The 22,751-nt window shown below is 42.0% G+C and overlaps 1 protein-coding gene and 1 long non-coding RNA gene across 3 annotated transcripts in view; one reads left to right on the top strand and one right to left on the bottom strand.

Annotated features, from left to right (window-relative positions):
- The first annotated feature begins 397 nt into the window (after positions 1 to 397).
- Positions 398 to 22,751, top strand: part of SCG5 (secretogranin V) — a 28,934-nt gene continuing 6,580 nt past the window's right edge. The window contains exons 1-4 of one of the 2 annotated variants that reach the window (XM_075103217.1): positions 398 to 476; positions 1,869 to 2,101; positions 16,055 to 16,204; positions 19,163 to 19,275. In XM_075103217.1, coding sequence (XP_074959318.1) covers positions 421 to 476; positions 1,869 to 2,101; positions 16,055 to 16,204; positions 19,163 to 19,275 — 552 coding nt within the window. In that variant the 5' untranslated portion in view covers positions 398 to 420. Of the gene's footprint in view, positions 477 to 801; positions 1,156 to 1,868; positions 2,102 to 16,054; positions 16,205 to 19,162; positions 19,276 to 22,751 lie in introns of those variants that run through there. The other variant, XM_075103215.1, reaches the window with a different exon arrangement.
- On the bottom strand, positions 4,559 to 8,324 carry LOC142061784 (uncharacterized). Its single transcript, XR_012662243.1, has 3 exons — positions 8,202 to 8,324; positions 6,547 to 6,830; positions 4,559 to 5,836 (listed from the first exon to the last, which is right to left on the bottom strand). It is a non-coding gene; the product is annotated as an uncharacterized LOC142061784 (long non-coding RNA).

Genomic DNA, 22,751 nt, shown 5'->3' with positions numbered 1-22,751 from the left:
CAGACATGTATAATGTGCTAGAGGCCAGCAAAAAAAGAGTAATCTACATTTGAAAGCGTAGTTCGTGGATCTCTTGTGGTTTATGGCATGTAATTTCAGACCTTTTCTGTAGTTATCCTAAAACGGAACGTCTCATGTTCACGTCAGTAGCAGTGAAGATGTGTTACGTGAAACAGTCTTTAGAAATCACTGTTTTGCCAAGTGCTATTAAATGATAGGGTTCATTCAGCGGCATCCTTTTATAGTTATATATAATATATATATATAGAGTTTTATAGGCATCCTCTGCTATGGATGATGTATACAGATTTGCTTAACCTGGGGGCCTTTACCTGCGAGAGCTTAGAGGCGGTTGCCACGTTGTTACCTCGAAAACCCGTGGTTAAGTAATACTGCTATTCCCTAAGTGAACCATTGGTCATGTTATTCTGGGGGGAGAAATCGCAGCGGGAAGACGGACACAATCCTAGGAATACGTAATATCTTATTTCCGTAACCGTTAATCCATCAACAACCTTCAGTTTATTTTTAGGCTATTGTGTTTAGCTGAAAAGGAGATCTTGAACACCCCCCAGCCCCCCCCCAAGCTTTGTGCCGGACAGAGCCGTGCTGCAGCGAGCGCGGGGCCGCGGCCGGTGCCTACGGGCCGCTGCGGGGGGAGAGGGGGCGCGGGGCCGGGGCCGCGGAGCCGCCGCACCGGGAGCGGGAGGTGAGCGCGGCGCTGCCGGGGGCCGGCGGCGGGGCCGGTGCGTGGCTGGGGGCGTCCCGGTGCTGCCGCCGCGCTGCCCTGGCTGCCGGGAAGGGTGTGGGGTACGGTCCGGCTTGCGGGGCGAGCAGCGGAGCCGCAGCCCCGCTCGTCTGCCTGTTAACCGGGCATGTTTTGTAGAAAGCAGGTTTTTTTTTTCCCCTTAAAATACGAACACCGGCTCGGCCGGCGTGCGGCGCTGCGCGGCACAGCCTGATGGGGCGGGGGCGGGCGCTGCGCGGCGGTGGAGCCGCGCACAGGCGTAGCGGGGAATGTTCCTGCCGTTGGCTTTTTCAGCCATTTTTTGCCTCAAAGACGTTTTCAGGTGCCTTGCGTGGCGGTTGGAGCGGTGGCACATCCTTAAACGGCTGGCGTGGAGAAATCGGGCAGCTGCGTGTGCTTGAAGGAAGGCAAGGGGGACTCGAGGGGGTTTCGTTTGTTCAAGGGGTTGGAAGTGATGCGTTTTAATTATCCTCTGATGTGAGGGGGAAAGGAGCGTTCTGATTAAAATTCAGCCTCTCAAAGAGGGCAGTAAGTGGTGCTTGGGTTTGGTGGTTTGGTTGGTTTTTTTCCTAATTAAACTGCACTGTGCAGCCATTTAATGAAAGGGCTTCAAGGAAACAAATAAAACGTATTTGCTTTAGGTGGTGAAGATGATGCACATGAAGTAGAAAGCCTCTAGTCTTAAGGTACAAATAAAATATAATCCAGGTTGTTCAGCAGTTTCTAGTGAATCATTTTTCAGGCAATGCGGGAACAGAGCTTGGAAAACACAGCTCCTGGCTGAAGAGCTCTTTGCTTTTAGCCCAGAGCTTTATAAAATGGTATAATAAACATGGGGGGGAGGGGAAATGCATTCTCATTAAATGAAACAGTGGATCCATTTTGTTTGTTAATGAATGTTATGGGCAAATGCAAATCAGAAAATCGATTTCTGCAGTTTGCTGCTTAATATTTTCTCTAGAAGAGAAGAACCTGTTCACCCCCGCATTTTCAGCTGCCCCTAGAAGCTGTGGTAGTAAACTGGGATGTGTAGTAGTAAGATCAGAAGTTATTCCCAGTACAGGTACTGGAGTTTTTTCCCTTGCTGGCATTTATAACCAAATTCCTTTCTTTTTCACAGGATAAAAGTGTCTACGAGAATGACAGCTGCCTTGCTCTGCAACATGCTATTTCTGCTGGCATTTGGATTGGCTTCAGCTTTTAGCCACAGCCCTAGGAGCCCTGACAGAGTTTCTGAAGCAGATATTCAGCGGCTCCTCCATGGGGTGATGGAGCAACTGGGCATTGCCAGACCCCGGGTAGAATATCCAGCGCACCAGGCTATGAATCTAGTTGGTCCACAGAGCATTGAAGGTAGCTAATTTCTACTTTGAATTATGATGGATTTATCGGTATCCTTTGGCAATAATTGTTGTTTTGCATGTAGGTGCAGAATATCCTGAGCTTAAAATCATGGACTTCTCCACCATGTTGTTGCCTGATCTTTGTTTTAAAATCATCCATTTTTTACCTTCCTTAACGTAATGATTTTGGCAGAAGTAGCAGGGCTTTTTGATATGCAGGCTTCATAGAAGAAGTCATGTTGTCTTAGAAGCATCTGGTCTCTAGAACCTCAAAACAATGGGTTTACTAAATTCTTCCCCAAATAGCGTGTATAAATATATCGCATACGTATTTCACGTGAAACAAATGTGAACTATGGAGCCCAAATCTTATGGGTTTTTAGAAATATTTGCAGACCAGAAGAGATCAAATGTTTGTGTGTCATGCGAGATAATGGGAGAAGCCTTATATGGGGGGTTCTTCCTACGTGCTTCCAAACCCTGTGCAGCCCTCAGTGGGACGGGGTTAGTGGCGGAGCAGGCAGGGCTGCTGACGGGGGGAAGCCAGGGCTCTGGCTGCGGGGGTGGGAAGGAGCCCGGTGCTCTCCTCTCCCTGCATCCACAAGGAGCACCACAACACTGTGTTGCTGTGATGAGCTCTGAGCTCAGGTTCATTTTCTGGCTAGTACTTCTGGTCTTGCTCTCTGTGCGTAAATTTTCCTTGGAATCAGTCTTTTGTAACTGTGCAAACCATCTGAGGTATCTGGCTCAAATGTTAGGGTATTAGGATAACGTTGCAATGTATTGCTATTTGAATTGTGATACACTAGGTTTTATTTGGGGATTACAGCAAAAGGTTGAAGGCGTGCAGTGCCAAATATTTATGTGCAAACATCGAAATGGAGCAGAACCTCCTAACCCTTCTCTCAGAATTAAATCAATTTGACAAGTAAGTCTTCACAGTCATAAGTCTGTGCCTTTTATTTTGTCCCCATTCAGCTGTACAGACTATCCTCGCCAAAGAGATACAGTTGCCTTAATGGAGGCGAAGGAGATGATTAAGGCTGAATGGGCATTTCTACCAGATAACTGCAGCCCTAAGTTTATATATATTCTGAGGCAACTTTGATGGACAAATGCATTTCTGCAAATTTGAATGACAGAGACGGGGCTTAAGGAATAAAATTTAGTCTGTGCCCTTTCCTCCTCCTTTATGAGTGTTTGTATGTAGAGAAATTGGGACAGACTGGTAGAAGTGAGTAATTTTACTCCGTCTCCCTCTTTTTCCCAGACTTTTTTTTTTTTTTTTAAACCTTAGAAAAGACAAGCAAATCTGCGTCTCTGGCAAATATTTCATCCCAGCTGTTTGCCATTACTTTCTAATTACAATGTTAACAAAACCAGATTAAGAACCTCTTAAGTACTGAAACTTTTCTGGTGCTTGTGAGACTTGAATAATACTAGTGTTCCGGTCATCCATACAGTCTGCCGCAAAACGTGGGTTGGACAAACCTTTCCCCCCGCCTTTCTTTTCTTTTTTCCTTTTTTAAAATAAAAATACTTCCAGTGTATGTAACAGAGTAAAACTAAAAGGTGATAAATCCAGTTTATTTATCATATTTAACATTCTGCTCTTGCTTAGATGAGGATGATGCTCTTTTCTCAAGTCTACTGTGGGTAATTAACAGCCTATTGAGAAATTTCTGCGAAAGCAGAAGAGCCTTGTGAGGTGAACGCTATCAGTCAGCGAGAAATAAACATGCAAATCAGACCTTCGTGCATATCGTTGCTTTTCATAGAGTGTTTTGCGGTGAGTTTTTCAGATAGTAATCACTTGCTCTTTCTCTCATTTCTTATGGTCGTAGGTGTCTATAGGCAGCTAGATAGATAATCTCTTAAAGTATCTGATTAGAAACTTCAACTTAAGAAAGGGTTTTGAAAGTGTTGGTTCCAGTTGCAAGATTAACATGGTCTTATGACATTCTACACAACGTTTTCTCTTACTGCTTTTTTAAAAGGTGCGTATAACTAAGTAAACTTTCACCACGGGTTTATCTTTAAATACAGACCATAAATTACAGGATAGCTAATCCAATAAAACTGGCATTTCATTTTGTAGCAGGCATTTTAACTACTACTTTGTGAAAGACTTCAAAATTTAAGATACCAATTACTAATCAGTTAACAATGCTCCGTTTCGTACTCTTTCAATATATTTTTTTTTGTGTGTGTGTGTAATTTTGGGGAAAACCTGCACAATGGATTTGACTTTCTCTTAGGTATCTACTTTGGAAACAGAACTGCTAAAATGGCATGGTGAGACATTTATTCAAGACAGTCTAGTTCTGCAAGAGATTCCCATACATAATGCTTCCACGTGTGGTATCTGCCTGAAAAACTGCCGTTTTTACCATTTTCCCCACAGTCTGCCCACTGCTTGGTTATTGCCAGGGGACTGACGCTCCTGACCTCCCAGCGGCACCAGAACAGGGACCGGATTCCGGCAAGCACCTTGTCCTCTGGCAAGGAATGAGGACAGGAGGCGTTTGAACAAGGACTCCCATGAGGCATTGACCTCTTATGGGCAGACGAAGTGTAACGCTCAGTATAGTAAAAATATTGTGGCCTTTCTGAACTGGGTTTTTGTTGTTGTTGTTCGGGGGTGGCAGGGCTGGATCTTACACACATATTTTGTGAAATTTTGTCACATGATGTAGAAAGATAATTTCCTCAGAGGGAGAAGCTCCAATCTCTGCTCTGCTAAACAGACCTGCAGCGCTTTCCGGAGTAATGTTTCTGATGGCAGTGAGACATTACAGGTTGCTTGTGTCTCCATGTGCAAGGAGGTGAACTGAGCAGTGCGAGCAACGGTGTCGTGGGTTGTAGTATTTAAGTGCCTGTAGCCCAGGTGTCAGCTGACAGGGGTATTGAGGAGGATTGAGAGAGGACTTGTGATTGATGTTCCCAGTGGCATCCATATGAACAATACATAATTTATGGTTGAGCTACAGAAAAAATAACTGCATGTGTTTTTTTGAGTCCATCAGTACAAGGTTTCAGACTCTGAAGGATTCTCCTATGGGCTTTCCACAACACACTTACATTGTTATCACTGGCTAATGGTTTTGCATGCAAGTGCTTAGCAAAATCTACAGGAAAATAGAGGGGGGAAACTAAGGGGGCAGGGAAGAAGGAGGTTGAACAATATGTCACAGCAAAATAGGGTTTTCATCCTAAATACCATCATGGCAAAGTGCTTCACTAACTACTCTCCTGAGGCACTGTCTTCATTGGGAATTTTTGCCTGAAAGTAGCAGAGAGTAGAATTGGGTATGAAACTTATTATTTATGAGAAATTCTGAGCTGCCAGGAGTGTGATTTCCAGCCATTTTTCAGGCTGTAGGTTGCAGTGACCAATGTAGACAGGTTAAAACCTGGTTTAACCCGTGCCAGCATCCTCATCATCAACCCACTGACTGCTCTGGAGTGCATCTGTTTCTCATTTTGACCAGATACTGCATCTCAGCATAAAAAAAAAACAAACAACTTTATCAATCAGAGCTTAATAAATTTAGTATGTTCCTATAGAAAGTTGTTCTACTTAACAAAATGCTTTTGTCAGACATGACCCCAGCAGTGTAGACCTGCAGCAGTGTTGATAGCTGCAGATGCCACCACTTCAGCCGAGCCAGGATTCCAGAAGTACCACTGATTTTCAGAAGGCCAAGATTTTACCCGTTGTATGTGCACACTTGCAAAGGAGGTGCTGTCAGGAGAAATTAATTTCTGTGGCTTTGGAATTTGGAAACAAATTTAGGCTGCCATAATATAGACAAGTTTATACTAGCAGCCTGATTATAATTAAATGTTTGCAAATTTGATTATTATAATAACTTTTTCCAGCTGAATATGATCTTAATAATTTTATAAGTCACAAAAATACTATTGCTGTTAGTTCATTTCCTAATTATGCCCGTTATCCATCTCAGCTATCTAAATTTTTTCCAGTGTTAATCATGATATTTTGACTTTCAAATGATAAAAACCAGAGGATGGATGTGCTGCAGGGAGCTACACATGGTCTTCCCCTGCCCCCCCACCCCCAAAACAACCCCAAACCCCCCAAACGCCGTAGGGCTGCCTTGGCTGTAGTAAGTGAAGTCACAAACTTGCTTCGTACTGAAGACAACTAAAAGATGGACACTTTTCAGAAAATACATTTAGCAGCATGTGTTCTCTTTCCTAAGTGACCAGATAGTTTTCTTGTTTATGGATAGAAAAACAAAGTACAGCTTGTTATTTGAAATAAGTTCCTTCCTTTTCTTATGTTGAAATCTATAAATACGTGGGGGTTTTTTTCCCCCTTCTCCTTCACTTTGTATTTGTCGACTCACCTGTTACCTCGGGTCAAGCTGCTAAAATAGGAGCAGAGTCTAGAAGATGCCTGAGAAAGAGTTTAATCTACGAAGAAATTACCATGAAGTTCAAACCGTGTGTAGTCCAAGGAGAGCTCGGAGGTCCAGAGGACAGTGAGTGCCGTGGCTTTTCTCTCTGGGTTGCAGTGTGAGCTGCCCCAGCCCGCAGGGAGGTGCGGAGGCAGCGTGGGCTCTTCCTTTGCTGGGGCTCTGTTAGATGAGGGGAAGCAGTTCACAGGATAAATATGTCACAAAAATGGGAATTTGCTGGCTGATTCCCTGTACTTATATACAGCTGCTGGCAAATGGTGCGCGGCATGTCAGCACGGCGAAGCCAAACAGGTCCTGCGTGACAAGTGACAAGTGAAGAGGTTTTTTTAACACCAGAGGTGGTATCTTAGGAGGAGCTGGTTTTTGCTGACCACAGGACGGATTTTCTTTCTGCACACCCCCTGATGCCTTAAAGTAATAACTCCATATTAACTACTATAATTTCTGTAATAATATCTCTTCTCCTTGTTAATTTATCTTTTCAGAAAGCTGTATTGGAGTCACTTATCAGTATCTATAAAAAGACAGAAAAAACATAGAGAAGTAAAATAGGAATTTTTAATGAGTAGCTGCGTTTCTGTAGTTATTACTTAAGTTTATCACTAAACTACTGTACAAGCACCACTGGGCTATATTCAAGTTTTCTGTAGACAAGAAGGGGGCTGTAGCTATGTTAATAGAAGACAAAAGTATAACATAAATATATGCCTCCAACATTACAAAAACTTAGAAGTTATATTTTTCTGCCTGGCAGGGAGTTTATGAAGTAAGAGGCCACATTGTTTTGGTTTTTTTTCCATGCATGCTTATAAGTTTGTGCCAATATTTAAGTTGGGGGTTTTTTTTGGGGGGCGGAGGGGAGGGGAATATGTATATAATGCAAATTTCAGGACTATTATACCATGCAAAGGAGAAGAGTAAAATCTCAAACACACGGGGGCACCAGTAGCTCAGCTCGGGCAGTTCACAGCACTTCACTTCCTAATGGGAAATGTGAAGTCCTATTTTCATTTTGCAAATGCCACCTCCATACATTTTCATTGCCTCCTGTACAACTCAGTACAACAGAAAGCCTCTTGGGCGCTTTGGGGGCATTTGATTTGGTTGTTCTGTTTTTATTTTTTTAAAAACATTTCGAACAAGATGACGGTTGATAAAGGCGCTGGCATGACAGCTCAGAGGGTCTGAAGTTTTCAATCGGCAGAAGAGGCGTAATGCTGTCAACCTCCGTGGCAACATTAAATGATGTCTCTTAAATCTTGATCATTTGTAGGAATAAGAAAATGCGGTGCCTCTTTGGGAGGCTTTTGACTCTCCTGCAGAGACTGCTCGTAGCTACTGAGAAAAGGCTGGGCTTTAGTTGATTATTTTGAAAGGAAATACCTGATTATTGTGTTAGAAAAAGGTATTTACCATTTGCCTGACTGAGATGATAAAACTTGAAAGAGTCTGGAACACTATGTTAATATTTCTGCTGACAACTGGTAGCTAATGACTTGTCAGCACAAACTCCGTACAGATAGCGCTTTGCGTGAAATCTGCTGCCTGTAACATTACGCGGATTACTTGTGCGTGTTAATAATGTCTATTTTGTTTACATTTTTCTTGATAAGAAAACTAAGACAGACGCTGCTGGATTACCTTGCTGTCTGGCCTGTAACATACCTCCAAGACCGCCGCTTCTTTCCTACAAGGACAGTAAAATCTTCTTAGTACAAAGTTGCCAAAACTTTTGCTTATGAGCGCACTCGTTGAAACCAGTGCGGAAATGACCTTTGTACTGGTTTGCTTCTGTGTTAGTATGTGCTATGCCTATACCTGAGTATGTTTGGACTTCCTCGAGTGACCAGAAGCAATAACCATTGATGCATGGGAGTATGATGTCTGGGGGTCAGCGAACATGGCAATGTGATGGCTGCATCCTCTTTGCTCGAGGTGACATCCTCTGCGCCAGCATCCGGGGATGGCTGTGTAGGAGCCCCTGGGCTGGCAGCAAGCCGCCGGGCTGGGGCAGACCTCCCGCAGCCAATTCTGCTGCTTCGGGGCGCCTTTGTAGTGTCCATTTAGTGCAAAGAGACCACACAATTGTTTGGGATTTGGGTTATTGTAGCTGTCCTATAGAGAAAGTCCTGCTGCAGTTAAGACACAGTTATATTCACATTGGGACTGCTTTTACTGAAGCACACATGACTTCAATCAAATGCTGCGTTATGGGCCTGACATTTAACAAACAAAATCAAACCCCAACATCGCTCTACTAGTCTCTGCTTTCAGGGTTTGTTTTTTTTTTTAATTTTTTTTTTTTTTTTTTGCAAATACTGAAACAGACCAGGAAATATGATTTCAAAATTTAATATGGGCATCTCAGATTTGTAACATAAAATGAAAATGGTAAAGCTACACTTTTTTTATACGTTAATATGGTAGATATCTGGATTTGCATAGATCTGACTAAAACTACCTATCATTTCCTTTGTATTTAATTCCCCAAATTGTAATGTCAAACGTAACCAGAATTTGGGTATCAGGCACTGGTGCATGTTGTAAGAGAGGCAGTTTAGAATGCTAATTTCACAGCTCTGTGAAGAAATTGCATCTAAAATTATTATACCTGCAACTCCACAAACAGCAAAACAATGAGGTGGCATGACTTTATTTGTTCTTCATTAAAGACAAGCGCTTGAAATGTTGGCCCATAATAACCTTGCTTCCATATCAATTTATAAGCCGCGACAAGCAGTGAATAATAAGAAAGCAAAGTTGCTATGCGGAGGTGGTATGGTGCTACCTCAGCGCGTTTGACGGCTTTGCCCCTTGAGGAGCAAGAGCAGGATCCAGCAGAGGCTGTGTGTGCCACCCCTGTGGGCTCTGCCACGTTTGAGTTTGGGGAACTGCCCTTCCTCGATGCCCCTGTGCTGCAGGAGGTGTGCAGGCACGGCTGTTGTCTCCTCGGTGTGTCTGGGGAGAGGCAGGGAAAATTCTCTAAATGAGTGGGCTTGTCAGAGAAGTCCAGCTAGTGGGCAAGAAGAAAAGTCTATCAATCCCTGTTTCTCTCTAGATCTTTGTTATTTGCCCCTGGGTCTGACTAAGGGACCTATTCAGCTTTGAGACTTTGCACCTTTTCTTGAAAGCCACGTGCATATAGCAGTCCTCTTCTCCTGGCTGCAGGAGGGAATGCACATGTCGCGTCCCTCTTCTGAGGAACCAAGAAGATAAAGTGACTCCGGCTCTTAAAAACTCCCACTAACCACCGTTACATGGTACAGACTACTGCTGCTATTCGTAACGTCACCTTTAAAAGGTGTCACCAAAGGAGAAAGCAGCTTGAGATGGGACTCCTCCAGGGAAGAAGGGTGGCAGGTCTGTAGGGGTTTATAATTAAGTACCTAAAAATCATACGCCTAACGATAATTAATCAATTAGAATGGGATTTGTAGCCACAATTATATTTTTGTACGTGTAACTAAAGGGAAATAATCCAATAAGAGAGGTAAGAAACCTGAGGGCGAGAGGGAATGTGATAGCTTCTGTATTGTCTAATGCCCTATAGTGCTTCTGTTTTCTAGTGTTGGCAGATGGTATATAGAAATTTAATATGAAACTGTAAAATTTTATCTAGCAATGGAATAGCGTCCGTAAGTATTTAAAAATCTGCCAGTGAAGATCATTCAAATTATGATGAGCTGTTGTTTTCAGATTTTTTTTTTGCCCTGCTCGTCTTTCACATGCATAAAATAAATCCTTGAGCCCATTAGTTAGGTTTTGTACCTTTTTTTTAATTGTTCTCAAAATCGTGTGCATTTCTCCTGCTCCCATCTGAATTTTAAATTAACTTGCAGTGAGAAAAGCCTCTTAAATTTATTTGGTTCTATGAAAAGATATTTTAGAAGTCTAGACGAAGAAGAGATTCTTGCTTTTCTTGACTGTGGTGTCATGTGCAGGAGATAGGATCTCTGGCACGGTCCGGGGTTTCCAGAGCTATTATACTCTCTGTGCTTCCCATGGTGCGTACTTTCAGCAGTACCCTCACAGCTGCTGCAGGGATGAATGAGAAGAGGAATGTTCTCAGCTGCTGAACAGGAGGGAAGAAGCAGCTGGTGTCTCCCCTTGGGATGCTTTAGTACATCAGGTTAGCTGGCCCGAGTCCCTCTTGCTGCACCAAAGAGCAGCAGTGGGCCTGGTTTTACCTGGCAGGGCTCTTCATCTCACCGCTCTCTTGCATCTTCAGCGTGTGCCAACGGTTCTGCTCGAGTGCAAAAGAAACCTCGTCTTGACTTGGGCCACGTTGGCGAATAGGAAGGCCTCTGCTTTTGGAGTTGTGAGGTCATACTGGCCCACCAAAGCAGAGGCTTGGGAGCCTGGTGGCCCCATGCTGGTGTTGTTCGCTAAGAGGTCGTTTGGGGGAGTTAAAGAAATCTGCCCTGGTGGCAGCCATCAGACAGGCATGCAAAGCTTTTAAACACTTCTGCTGAAGAACCATCTGGGACTTTGAGACATCTGTATAGAAAATGGAATTGAAATAATCTGAACGGGAAATGAACAGGAAAACTTTGTGAAGCTCAGTGGAGCAGTAGACAGAAAACGTGGTCCTGTTCTGGACAATTCTGGTGCCCCCGTGCTTCACACACAGGATTGAAAGCAGTTATTTTTCTATGAGTGTGTTGACATTGATGGAGCACCTTGGCTTCTCATGCAGCTGGTGTCAATGCCAGCAAATGAAGAGCTCCAGTCTTTCCTTGGCACATTTACATTCATAGGACTGAAATAGCGTCCTACCCCTCGTTGGATAGGCTTCCTTTTGTTGCCCTGTTTCATAGAGCCGTGCACTGCACGCGTGGTCATTAGCAAGGTGATGTTACGGCGGCTACAGGTACGTGTGGTTTGCTGGCCGTGCTGTCCCTTGACTCTGCTAACTGGAAGTCAGTGCGGCAGAGGGGGCCCATTGCCGCACGCTGCAGGTTGCACCGTGTTTGTAAAAAGGGTAAGCTTATCCACCCGGTGAAGCGCGAAAGCTTTCTGCTCAGACTGAAAGGCAAATTAATAGAGTCCATTAGAGGACCGTTCAACCAAGGGAGGCATAAGAGATTGCTTTTGCACTCTGCCAGCAAGTGAGCTGCTCGATTTTTAATTTTTTTTTTTAATTGTGTGTGCAGTTTGAATAATGAATAATAATGGCATATAAGCTACTGTTATAAATTTATTTTGAGAGGGGCATGGGCATTACTTTGTTCCTAACCATTTCACAATAAAAGCACTTCATATCTTAAATATTTGTACTGTTTGTAATTAAAATATGGGATGAAATGGAATTATTCACTGAAAGCAAGGTCAGCAATTGTGTGATGTATGTGCTTAAGGCTTTAGAAAACACATTGAAAGGAATTTGTCCCTCTGCAGAGAAAAAGAAAATCAGTCTTTATAGTTTTAAGAAACTGTCATTAGGAAGACAAGCTGGCTCTGGAATCTGGGGTGCTTGAGTGTGTATGGCTGTAGTTTTCTTAGGTTTTCTGCGGCATGCTCTTGAATGGTTAAGGAAGTTGGCTTGGTTTGTATTTTTCTGTTCTTGGTGGTTCTATGCTCTTTCTGCTTCCCTGATCTCTTATTTAGCAGCTTCTGTGGAATCGAGAAAATGTGATAATTTGTAATTTTGTCAGTGCCCCTCATTTCCTGATCTTAATCTCAGCAACCAGGATAGGACTCTCTAGGATGAAGCTAACTGAAGGCGCATGGGGGAAGCGGCATTGGGACTGTAAAGCTTTTAGCGATATTAGAAAGAGTAAGGAAAATGACAATGCATTTTTTGCATTCAGGTATTTTTTTGACAGTTTGAATTAATCAGATTCCACGATGGGGATCTTGCAGATAATAAAGGAAAGGAAAAGGGAAGTCAGTGGATGGTGTCCCAATTTAAGATACACAAGCACCAGGAAGCATTCTGCCAAACTTGCCTTTGATTAGGGATGAGATGTCACTTCTGAATGTGACAACGACACAGACAAGGTACATACGGCAAGATGACTGGCGACGGAAGTGCAGGATAGTATGGAAAGCTGTCCCAGTGAAAGGCAAAAGCGCTATCTCTGTACCAGAGAGGACGCACTGGAAAAAAAAAAAATGACGATTTTTCCTAGTTAGAAGAACAAATAGTCCAGACGAACAAAAGATTTTGCAAAGTAGTTAAGGTGGCATTGTATCTCTGAGTAATATCTCTTTACTCCCTCAGGAATCTTGCACAAATGGGGTAAGGTATGCCAGGCTTCCCCTGCAGCTCATATTTGCTTGGAGTTTGTACAGCTCAAGACCATAAGAGGTGCAGTTCTTACTCAGGGGGAGTGTTCCTTTGTGCATCTGGGAAGGGCTTGGACACTTCAAGAATCTGCTTCATGATGTTTAAGAGCAAAAATATGAAAACTAGGGCATCTAACATGACTCTTGAAGTAAAGGTCTTTAATTTGGGATCTGGGATTTCTTTACTCACAACAGGTAACAGTGATCCATTCTATTTTGTATCTCCTCGCTAAGACTGGCCAAGCCACCTCTTTTCTGAATTTGGAAGTGGGATAACCCTATCTACACAGTGATAAGGGAAACTGTTCCAATGAGACTGAAAGGCAAATTTGCCCTGTTATTTGTCTTTAAATGGTCTGTAGTCATTTTCCGCTTTTGAAAATCTATTCTCACTGACTTTCTTAAAATTACTGTTCTGGGGGGCAGCCTTGCTGTTTGTATTTGATGTGGAGGATCGCTTCTGAGAGCAGGTTTGTTCCAGTTGTGCTGTACGCTATCAGTAGATGGGTAGCAGCAACTAGAACTTCAGTGGGCTAACAGCATTTCCATGGGATGTGTTTGATCAGGGGAATGTTCAATACTGGCAGAAAACTAGTTCTTTGTGTTTTCTCCCCCCCCCCTTCTTTTTTTCTTTTTTCTCACCAAGAACAGAGTGGTTGTGTTGTCCTCCCACCCATAAAGACAGTATTGCTCCTACAAAGAAATGAGCTAAAACATGGGCACTTTGGATTTTTACTCATTCCATCTCTAATTGAGATGATATCAGCAGTTGGTGCAATGATTAAAGACTTTTTCCAGAATTACAAGAAAGGGGAGAGGCATTGTTCCATTTTTCTTTTCCACCCTGCGACAGTTCAAGACTAGTGCCAGGAGGTGGTTACTTATACATATATTTTAAATGACATCCAAAGCTTACTTAAGACAATACTGACCTGAGTCCAAAAGACCTAAACTTCTAGTTTATCCTGTAGGGATGTAAAATAACTACATGGTGACACAGAAATCATGCACGTGAAAGGGAGCTGGCTGTTTTGGAAGGCTGGGGTTTTTTTGCTAGTATGTGGCACACAAAAGCCAGTTCATACAAGAAATAAGGAGAGACGGGAAAAACATACATTTATCTAGCCCATCTTTTTTTCAGTACAAACATGTTCTCTGTGCTGTTCTGGATTTTTGCTAGTCCAGTTTCAAATAATTTAACAATGGTGTCTCTCGTGCTTCCCTTGGATAGAAAATTATGAAAAGTTCCTCATTATTTAGTAGTCTTGTCTGTCCCTTTCCGTCTCTGCCTCAAGGTTCACTAGGCCTATCTTACGCTATTTTTGTAGCTAACTGTGTATGTTTGTATCACGATATTTTGATGTGGTAGCTGAAGTGTATTTAATCCTAATATGTTCCTTCAAATCAGTGTCATTACAATACCAGAAGTAATGCAGTTGTGAATTACTGTGCATAATATCCCTATTTGGTTTATTCATAGCGTTTCATTATTATTATTGCAGTCGTTACTGAGTGCACTATTTATCAGAGTTTATAAGGAATAAGCTTTGCAAGCGCTATTAAATCACTCAAGTGTGCTAAATTATGGCACCAGAGCAGGTGCTATTGTCTCCAGCTCTTTTGGAAAGAAAGGAAAAACCCTTAAACGATCCTGGACATTTATATCTAAAGGAAACAATCCTTTATATTAATATAAAAAGATTGTTTTGTACTCAGTCAAGGCAATTCTTGGCAGTCGGTTTAAACTTACATGTATATTTAGCGCACTGGAGTCTGCTAAGTACCTGTGTTTTCTTTATGGATGGAGCTTTGGTGCCAAGAGGTCTGCACCACATACAAGGTAGATACGCTTCTATCTGATGGATCGTCCCATAGTGCACCACATTGTATACAGGATGTTCAAACACGTATTGATTATGTGGTTCTGTAGTTTACAGCAAGAATCATAACCTGATGCTTTTAAGTACGTATATGCAATCAATCTTCATGTGAAGGAGCTCAGTACAAAAGAAGTATTTTATGCTATACGTTAGATGTTGGATGAAATTACATTAAACGTATGTTATCCATTTTTTAACCTCATCACCATAGCATTATTGTGAATCTATACAGTTCTTACAGTATCATCTTTGTGTTGACTATGGACTGTAAATGTATAATAAAGTTCATAGCGTGTATAATGCTATTCTGGTTTTAGTACCAGGGCTCATGGTCAGCTACAAGGGAAAAACCTCATAGAACACAGATGCAAATGATTTTACAGGGCTACTTTTATGTTTGTTACATACCTGTAAAACTTTCCTTCAACATTGCATTACAGAATAAGAAACTTGTACTTGGGGGGGGGGGAAATTAGCACATTTATTAGGTTTTAGTCCATCATGCAAATAAAATTGAAACATATATATTTATAGACTAATTTGCTTCTGGTACTATAATGCCAGCTTTCAACTGATTATTTGCAAAATACAGGCAATTTGACTCAACTACCACTTCTAAATGTAGAAATGAATACAAACTTTGTCAAGACTACCTTATGTTAGCAATTTTTGAAAGTCATCATGTTAGCTTACAACGCCTAGCTGTATAAAAACTTATTTAGGCTGACAGTATTTGTTTGTAAGTTAGGACAGGAGTACTTGAATGATTCTTCTGGAGCAGCTTTCATGTTCAGGAGCTTCACTCCAATCTTTTAGAATAGAATAGAACCACTGAGGTTAGAAAAGACCCCTAGGATCATCAAGTCCAACCGTCAGCCCAACACTACCATGTCTCCTAAAGGGAGATGCTGCAGTCATTAACTTCATCTTGCCATGATGTTGTCTGGCCATGTCTTCTTCAATTACTAGTCGCTACGATGAACAGTAACGGTATCAGTGACTGAATATGATTGTGTAGCAAATGTATTAAGTTCTATTACTGTCTCATGTTTCTTTTTCTTTGCATTTTTTTACCTATAGCTTACATAGTTAAGGAAAAAAACAACGCTAAGATTAATAATAAGTGGCTGATTTTGTTTCCTGGTTTCATTTTTCATTACTTAACCCTGTGACCTAAATCAGATAACTTATGTTTCTGAAAGAGACGCTTGAAATCTAAACTTGGATCTGTCTCTATAACAATTATATGTGTATATATATAAAAATCTAAGTCTGGATTACTTGAAGCAACTAAGGCACTTACACTTTTAATCTTGTAAAAAGACAGTGTGTGTAAATCATCTTTGCTAGGTGGTGCACATGAGGGTCTCCAGCACTTGGGTCCTTATGGCAATATCCCAAACATTGTGGCTGAGCTGACAGGAGATAACGTGCCAAAGGATTTCAGTGAAGATCAAGGATATCCTGACCCTCCAAATCCCTGCCCTATTGGAAAAACAGGTAATTTTGCTGTCGCCTTCACACCTCTGGCTTTACCGTACTTCCAGTCTTTCAGCGCTGTACTAGGCAATACGACGCTTGATCAGCAATGGGTGTTTCCTTTCATTCTCTGCCCCGGGAGCAAAAGTGTTGAGCGCTCCAGGTGGTTTAGGTGAGATTATTTTTTTCCATATGTGCGCCCTCTGTATTGCTGTAAGACTTCTAGAGAAGGTCAGGTGGAAGAAATCATCTTGCCCTCAGGGTAGAAGATAGTGAGATCTATGATAGCATCTTGTTCCTGAGGGAGTTCATTTTTAGGCTGGCCCCTGAAAAAAAGTTATTGTTCTGTACAGATGAGATTCACCCTTATTTTAGAGACTTTCATTGTGCCAAGAGAAATGAAACTGTCTGCCCCGATCTCCAACCCAGACCATGAGTCAACATTTAAGATACCTTGGCTCCAATCCACGTGGCTTTATAGCTCGCTGAGGGCACGTCCGTGCCAAGCAATGGAGAGCTGCGTGGCCGTCCCGCAGCGCGCTGCCTGCAGGCTGGCTCTGGCAGGGCGGCAGTGCAGCCTCAGATGTCCGAGCGGTGTGGTACCCGAGACCCCGGCACATCCCGCCGCTTGCAGCTCCGCGTGTGCCAAGCCAGGCGGGTGGCTGCTGCTGAAGGCTCTCTAATGCAGCCCTGCGTGTGCGTGATATAGACATACCCCTGGGGAACTGGTCTTTTCCCTGTTATCTGAGCCAAGGAATGACTTCTAGTGCTGAAAGTAGTAGTAAAACACCCATTGGCTGCCCTGGGAGCTGGAAGCGGGAATGAGCACTCTATTTTTCCCTCAATTTTTATTTGTGAGCTGAGAGATCCTTTCAAAATCTTTTCGGTTTCGTCTTCTTTTATGTTGTTTGGATAATGCAAAACAGTTGTCTGTGTTCTTATTAAAAATGTTCTAGCTAGCTTAGAACGGATCAAAAAATAAATACTTGTCATGGAAAGGTTTGCAGTGTTTTTTAGATTTCATTCAAAAATACGGCAAAATCTCTAATAGTCTTCCCTTCGTGTTTTCTGTTACAAGCCATTTGGTGATAATGCCTGCATTTCTTCTGAAATAATATCTAATCTTCCATTTTGTTCAATATAGTTGTTGTCTGACAGGTTGCAAATGATGGGTTTAGGTTTTCTCACACATACAAGCACACACGCTGACTTTCTATCTTCTGTGCTTGCCCACTAGACTTCTGTTAGTGATTAGGTAAATAAATTAAAAACCTGGCATCCAGATAAATGCCACTGAAAATCCCTTCCATTTTTCTTTCTTAGGTGAAATAAAAGTTGTTAGCTAAGCTCATACAGTTAGATCTGAACACAGGGGGAATTCTTAGGGAAGTGCTGCCTGCCCAGATAAATGGCTCTGTCATAGGCACGCTGTGAGTGAAGATAGTCTCTACTAGGATTAGAGTAAAATGTTTTTCAGAGCCTTAAATGGAAATTCAAGTGGGGACTGTGTTATGCATACAAATTACCGGAGGCCTTCCTCAATCAGGTCTGTGGATTTGCTTAATGGAAAACAATTTTTCCAGTCACTGTCTATATATGCGCATTCCACAGCAGGAATACATAAGCCTGGAGCACTTGAGCTTGAAGACTTTTGGATTAGCAGTTGCAGAGGGCACACATATGTCCAGCTGTCCTTTGTGTTTTCTGCCAAAAGACACAGACGCTCTAGAAGGTCTACCACATATCTGTTGTCACCTGCTTCTCTCTTGAGATGACCCTGTCCCTGCTGAGCCTGAAATAATTTTAAGTGCTGGTAGGTAACTTTAAGGGTTTCGGAGTTACTTAGCCAGTATGGTTAGTTTTCCTCCTGTTTCCTATTGGCAACTTTATTTTTTCTCCATTCTAAGGAGAAAAGAGAGAAAGCAGGATCTGTTGGACTTAGAATAACCTCCTCAGCTCATTGAATCAACTGATTTTTAAGTCAAGTCTCTACCGTTTCCCACATCTTAAGGGAAAAAGATAAACCATCTGCAAATCTTTTTACATGATGATGACACGAGGACAGGAGGGGAAGTCCACACGTGTGTCCCCTGGAGCGCCTGCGCTCTGGCAGATGTAGCTGGTTGGGTGCCCAGCACCCTGCCTTGGGCAGTAGGATCGCCTTGGGTATGCCTGAGAGGAACTTGGACTGCAAGCTCCCCAGGCTGACAAAGCAGAGGGAGCTCCAGGGAGAGACTCAATCCAAAACACTACTCTGGCCTTGAGGTGCTGAATCTTTGCTTAAACTAAAGATGATTTATTTTGGTAAAAAGTCCATAAGCTGATTTTTAAAGAGAGTATTATCCTTGATGTGACACTGCAAACCCACCCACTGTGATTAAAGGCGGTTTCTGGACCCATCAGATTAGCTACCAATCTGCAGAAGCATCTTCAGTGTAAAACTTTTTCTCATTATATTTTTACAAGATCTTATGATGCATAAATGATTTTCAGCTATTTTGAACAAGGTAGTAAACCAGAAATGGAGTTCCATGAAGAGCTACTCATTGAAGGAAATGCTGTCTTTGCTCACAGCATTGTTTTACTGCGGGCTTCAAAAGTATTGCCTCACTTCTACAACTTCCTGTGGGCATTTAAAAATGAAAAGAGTATTCCCTTCTAAATTAGAATAACATGCATTTCTATGCAAAATCAAACTCAATCACTAATTTAAAAGAAAAACAAAAAGGAGGGGGACAGCTTGGAAAATAATTTTGTTTATTTTTGAAGTTTCATTAAGTTGTGCTTTTTAAAAAAAATAAATATATCCTGACAAACTGCTTTTAAAAGAAAAAAAATACCTGACATTTTCCAGTCATCATCTTCTTAATTTTTTTTAAAATTCCATAATAGCATTTAAGAAATTTGCTGGTTAATGTGGGATATATTGTGTGTTTCAAGGCTACTAAGCACTCAATGCTTTCTAACATACTTTTGCAGTTGATGATGGGTGTCTAGAAAACACCCCAGACACAGCAGAGTTCAGCAGGGAATACCAGCTGCACCAACACCTTTTTGATCCGGAGCATGACTATCCCAGCATGGGCAAGTGGGTGAGTGCATGCTTCTTGCTTATTTTTGTTGGGTGTGAAACTGGGTATTGTCTGCTGCGTGGGATACTATGAAACCACAAGGAGAATATTGTGCTTATTGCTGGAAAAATTATCACCCTAAGGGAAACTTGTCAAAAAGGTGAACTTGCCGTTAAAGATATAGAAATAATGCCTGTGATGGATGAAAAGCGCATAAAAATAGAAAGTAGAAATCCTTGTCTTACTACCTGTCCCAAAGCATGACAACTATATATGTGCTCGAGAAATGCAACAAATCACATTTCAAACTACAGTGAGCACGTAAGCAAAATCAGTGCTGATCTTCGCACAAGATTTCAAAACCTAACAGGGCCCTAATTTGAAAGATGATTCAGGTCCAGTGACAATTCACTGTTCAGCTACTTAGATGCTTTAAACCAAAACAAAACAAAAAACCAAACCCAAAACCAAAAATGGAGTGCAGCGGTGCCTAAACACCTTAAAAAATTTACGTCCAGACCACTTGCTCTAAGGAATCCTCTCTATCTTAAGGATTTTGGAGGACTTGATGCTGCTTCTTCCTCTATTCAGGTTGCGCACTATATTATATTGAAAACCTATTTTACACATCGCGTATAATAAATACAGCAAGCTACACATCTTGCTCTTGAGTGTACAAGAACTTTAATAACTCCAGCTAGACTTTTTCTGCAGGCTAGAGGCTCCAAAGAGGGCTCTGCTGCTTAATCTTAGATTACATCAGTTAAATGTCCAATCCCAAATCCATCTTCAGGCGCCAGGAAAACAATAACAATGATCATAATTTATGCTTCTAGAGCAAATAATGAAATCTCATTTTACATTGTTATAATACTTTACTTAAGATTGCCCTAAACCAGTGCTCTGTAAGCATATATCGATAAATGGACATGTTTGGCAGCCTCTTCTGCTGTAATTCTGAGACAATGATTCATTGTTCGTAATCAAACCAGTGTAAGATTTATAGTCCTAATTACTTATGTGAGTGCTAAATTTCTAGAGAGAATCATGCCAAAAATCCAAATTTTTGGAAACTCGTGTTGCATTCTAAGTAATTACCATCAAAGGTTTTCATTTTAAAAACACCAGATGGTGTACTTTCCTATTTATGCCAGATAATGCTGTTAGTTTTCTTATTATTCTTAAGTAATTTACTTTCATAATACCATTTTGAAGACTATAAGAGCACCTCTCTAAATCTTTGGCCTAGGGCAATATTTCAGAATGAAGCATACGTACTGCGTTGTCATCAGCAACATATATACTTAAATGGTAGGTAATCATTAGTGAATACTGGCCATTTTTCTTTTCTCCATTCATCACTACTAATTCAGGGGAAAAAGCTGCTCATGCATGGATTAAAACAGACTGTTAGGTACTAAACAGTAATCATATCTAGCTGCAGCATAGCCAACTCCAGATCTTTTTAATTAGAGATGAAACAGCTGGTAACGTGCATGAGCAAATGTTCTGCCGAGATCCAGGAGAATTGCCCTGGTCGCCGCCTCACTGTATATTACTACACATTAAAAAGAGAAGTACAATGGTATCTGGTTTTATGGCTGGTTTTGTTATTTTTGTCTCTCTGGAAAAGTAAGAGCAGAAAAAATACCTCTAAAAAGTATCTGTTTGAGACTTTATAAAGGAGAGGTAAAGTAGACCAGATCTTTTAGGTCACTTACTGCCATCCGGATTAAATCATAAATGACCGACGCGGCCGACCGTGGGCTGCCCAGCAGGTGACTGGGTGCATCCTCATCCTCCCACTGCCCCCAGCCAGCAGAATTCCCTCTGCCCGCCAGCAGCTCGTTCCCACTTCTCCCGTGGAAGGGCCTAGGACGAAATGCCCCAGGGGCTGCAACGCCTGCGCAATTACAGGCTGCGCTTCCACGAAGCCCTGCGTGCTGGGAACGCCCTAGGCCGTCACCACTGCCCGATGCCCTCGGAGCCAGCGTCTCTCCGGGACCCGCGTGAGCTGCCGTGCGCTCGCAGCTCTCGGGGAAGCTTCTCCCCTGCTTTTCCCTGCCACAGAGCAGATGAGGCAGCGTCACAGTTCCTACTGACTTGCCCTTCCAAGGAGCCAGCGTGCATTCCTTAGCGCAACCACAGTAAAACCCAAATTACATTAGCAGGTCAGGGGAAAAAACAAAAAAAAAAAAGGCCTGTGTGCTCATGAATAATGGGAAAGAAACAGGTTGATTGCTTTGTTTCGGTGACAGATGTTCATGCTTGCAAAGCTGTGGGACATCTGCAGTACCCTGCGAATAGTAGATGCGTTTCTTAAGGGTAAAACAAGTCCAGAAACTGTCTTATATGCAAAGTGTACAATCCTCTGTAGATGCTAACTGTGTGTAAATACTGCTGATACATACAAAGATATGAATATATAAATCATGATAAATGTATACTGGGTTAAGAGAGGGAAGAAAGAGGAAGAATTTTCCTGTCTTTGGAAGAACTCTCCATATATCAATATGCCGCCATGTGGGAAGTCTTGGGAACAGACTCTGTTTATAGGGCAAGATACAGAGTTTATACTCTCCTCTCCAGCCCTGAAAACTCTTTTTCTTCTCCTTATATGTGGAAAATGTAGAGGGGACAGTGGGAGTAGTAAGATGAGGGACTTTTGGAGGTTTCTACCATAGTGCACAACTATAGTTTCTACAGCTTCTGGCCACAGAGGTTTTGGAGATTTTTCCCCTTCAGTTCAGACTTTTCCTTGCAGGGGACAGGTACTTCCCATTTGAGTCTGCCTTTTCGGTACCTTGCAACTTGACTAGGTGGTCAGAAGAAGTGGTGTTGGCATCCAGAAAGACTTGCACGCAGAGAGTTTACAACACACAATTTACAACACAAGTCTGAAACCCACTTATATGTAGGTTGTATGTTTACTGAAGCCTGAAGTGTCAACCACTACCAAGCGTAGGGGTTAAAAGGAGGGAAGTTCAGCTGTGTTTTCTGACACCAGTATCAGTACAAATGGAGAATTAAAAGCAACTATGTTTTCCAGCAACATTTATTTTACTGAAGCAGTGGGCAATACTTCACTCTCAGGGTAGAAATAACACCAGTTTTACTTATCAGCTACAGTGGCAGGATCCGAGACAGTACAAAGAAAGGCCAATGGGAAGCAGGGATAGAAACATTTGACTCCTTGTTAAAGAAGTTGCCATCTCTGGCTTCCTAATTTTAATGAAATCCTGAAGCTAGTCACTCATAAATTTCATTTTATTCCAACTTCAGTTACAGTGAGCAACGTTAAATGCATCATTCTTTGCCAGCTGATATTTTTAAATGTCTGGATGACAGTGGTGATTATTAGGATGGGTTATGATAGGTCTGGTACCTGTCTTCAACTTCAGGCAGTAAATACAGATTGTTTAATTCAGTATAGTATGTTTGGCGTAATAGAAATTGTCATGCTTGATATTCCTGATAACACTGTAAATTGACTGGAA

This window comes from Phalacrocorax aristotelis, chromosome 9 (assembly GCF_949628215.1).
Source record: "Phalacrocorax aristotelis chromosome 9, bGulAri2.1, whole genome shotgun sequence".
Lineage (NCBI taxonomy): Eukaryota > Metazoa > Chordata > Aves > Suliformes > Phalacrocoracidae > Phalacrocorax > Phalacrocorax aristotelis.
The sequence above is the reverse complement of the archived record's forward strand: the minus strand, read 5'-3'. Positions and strand labels throughout refer to the sequence as shown.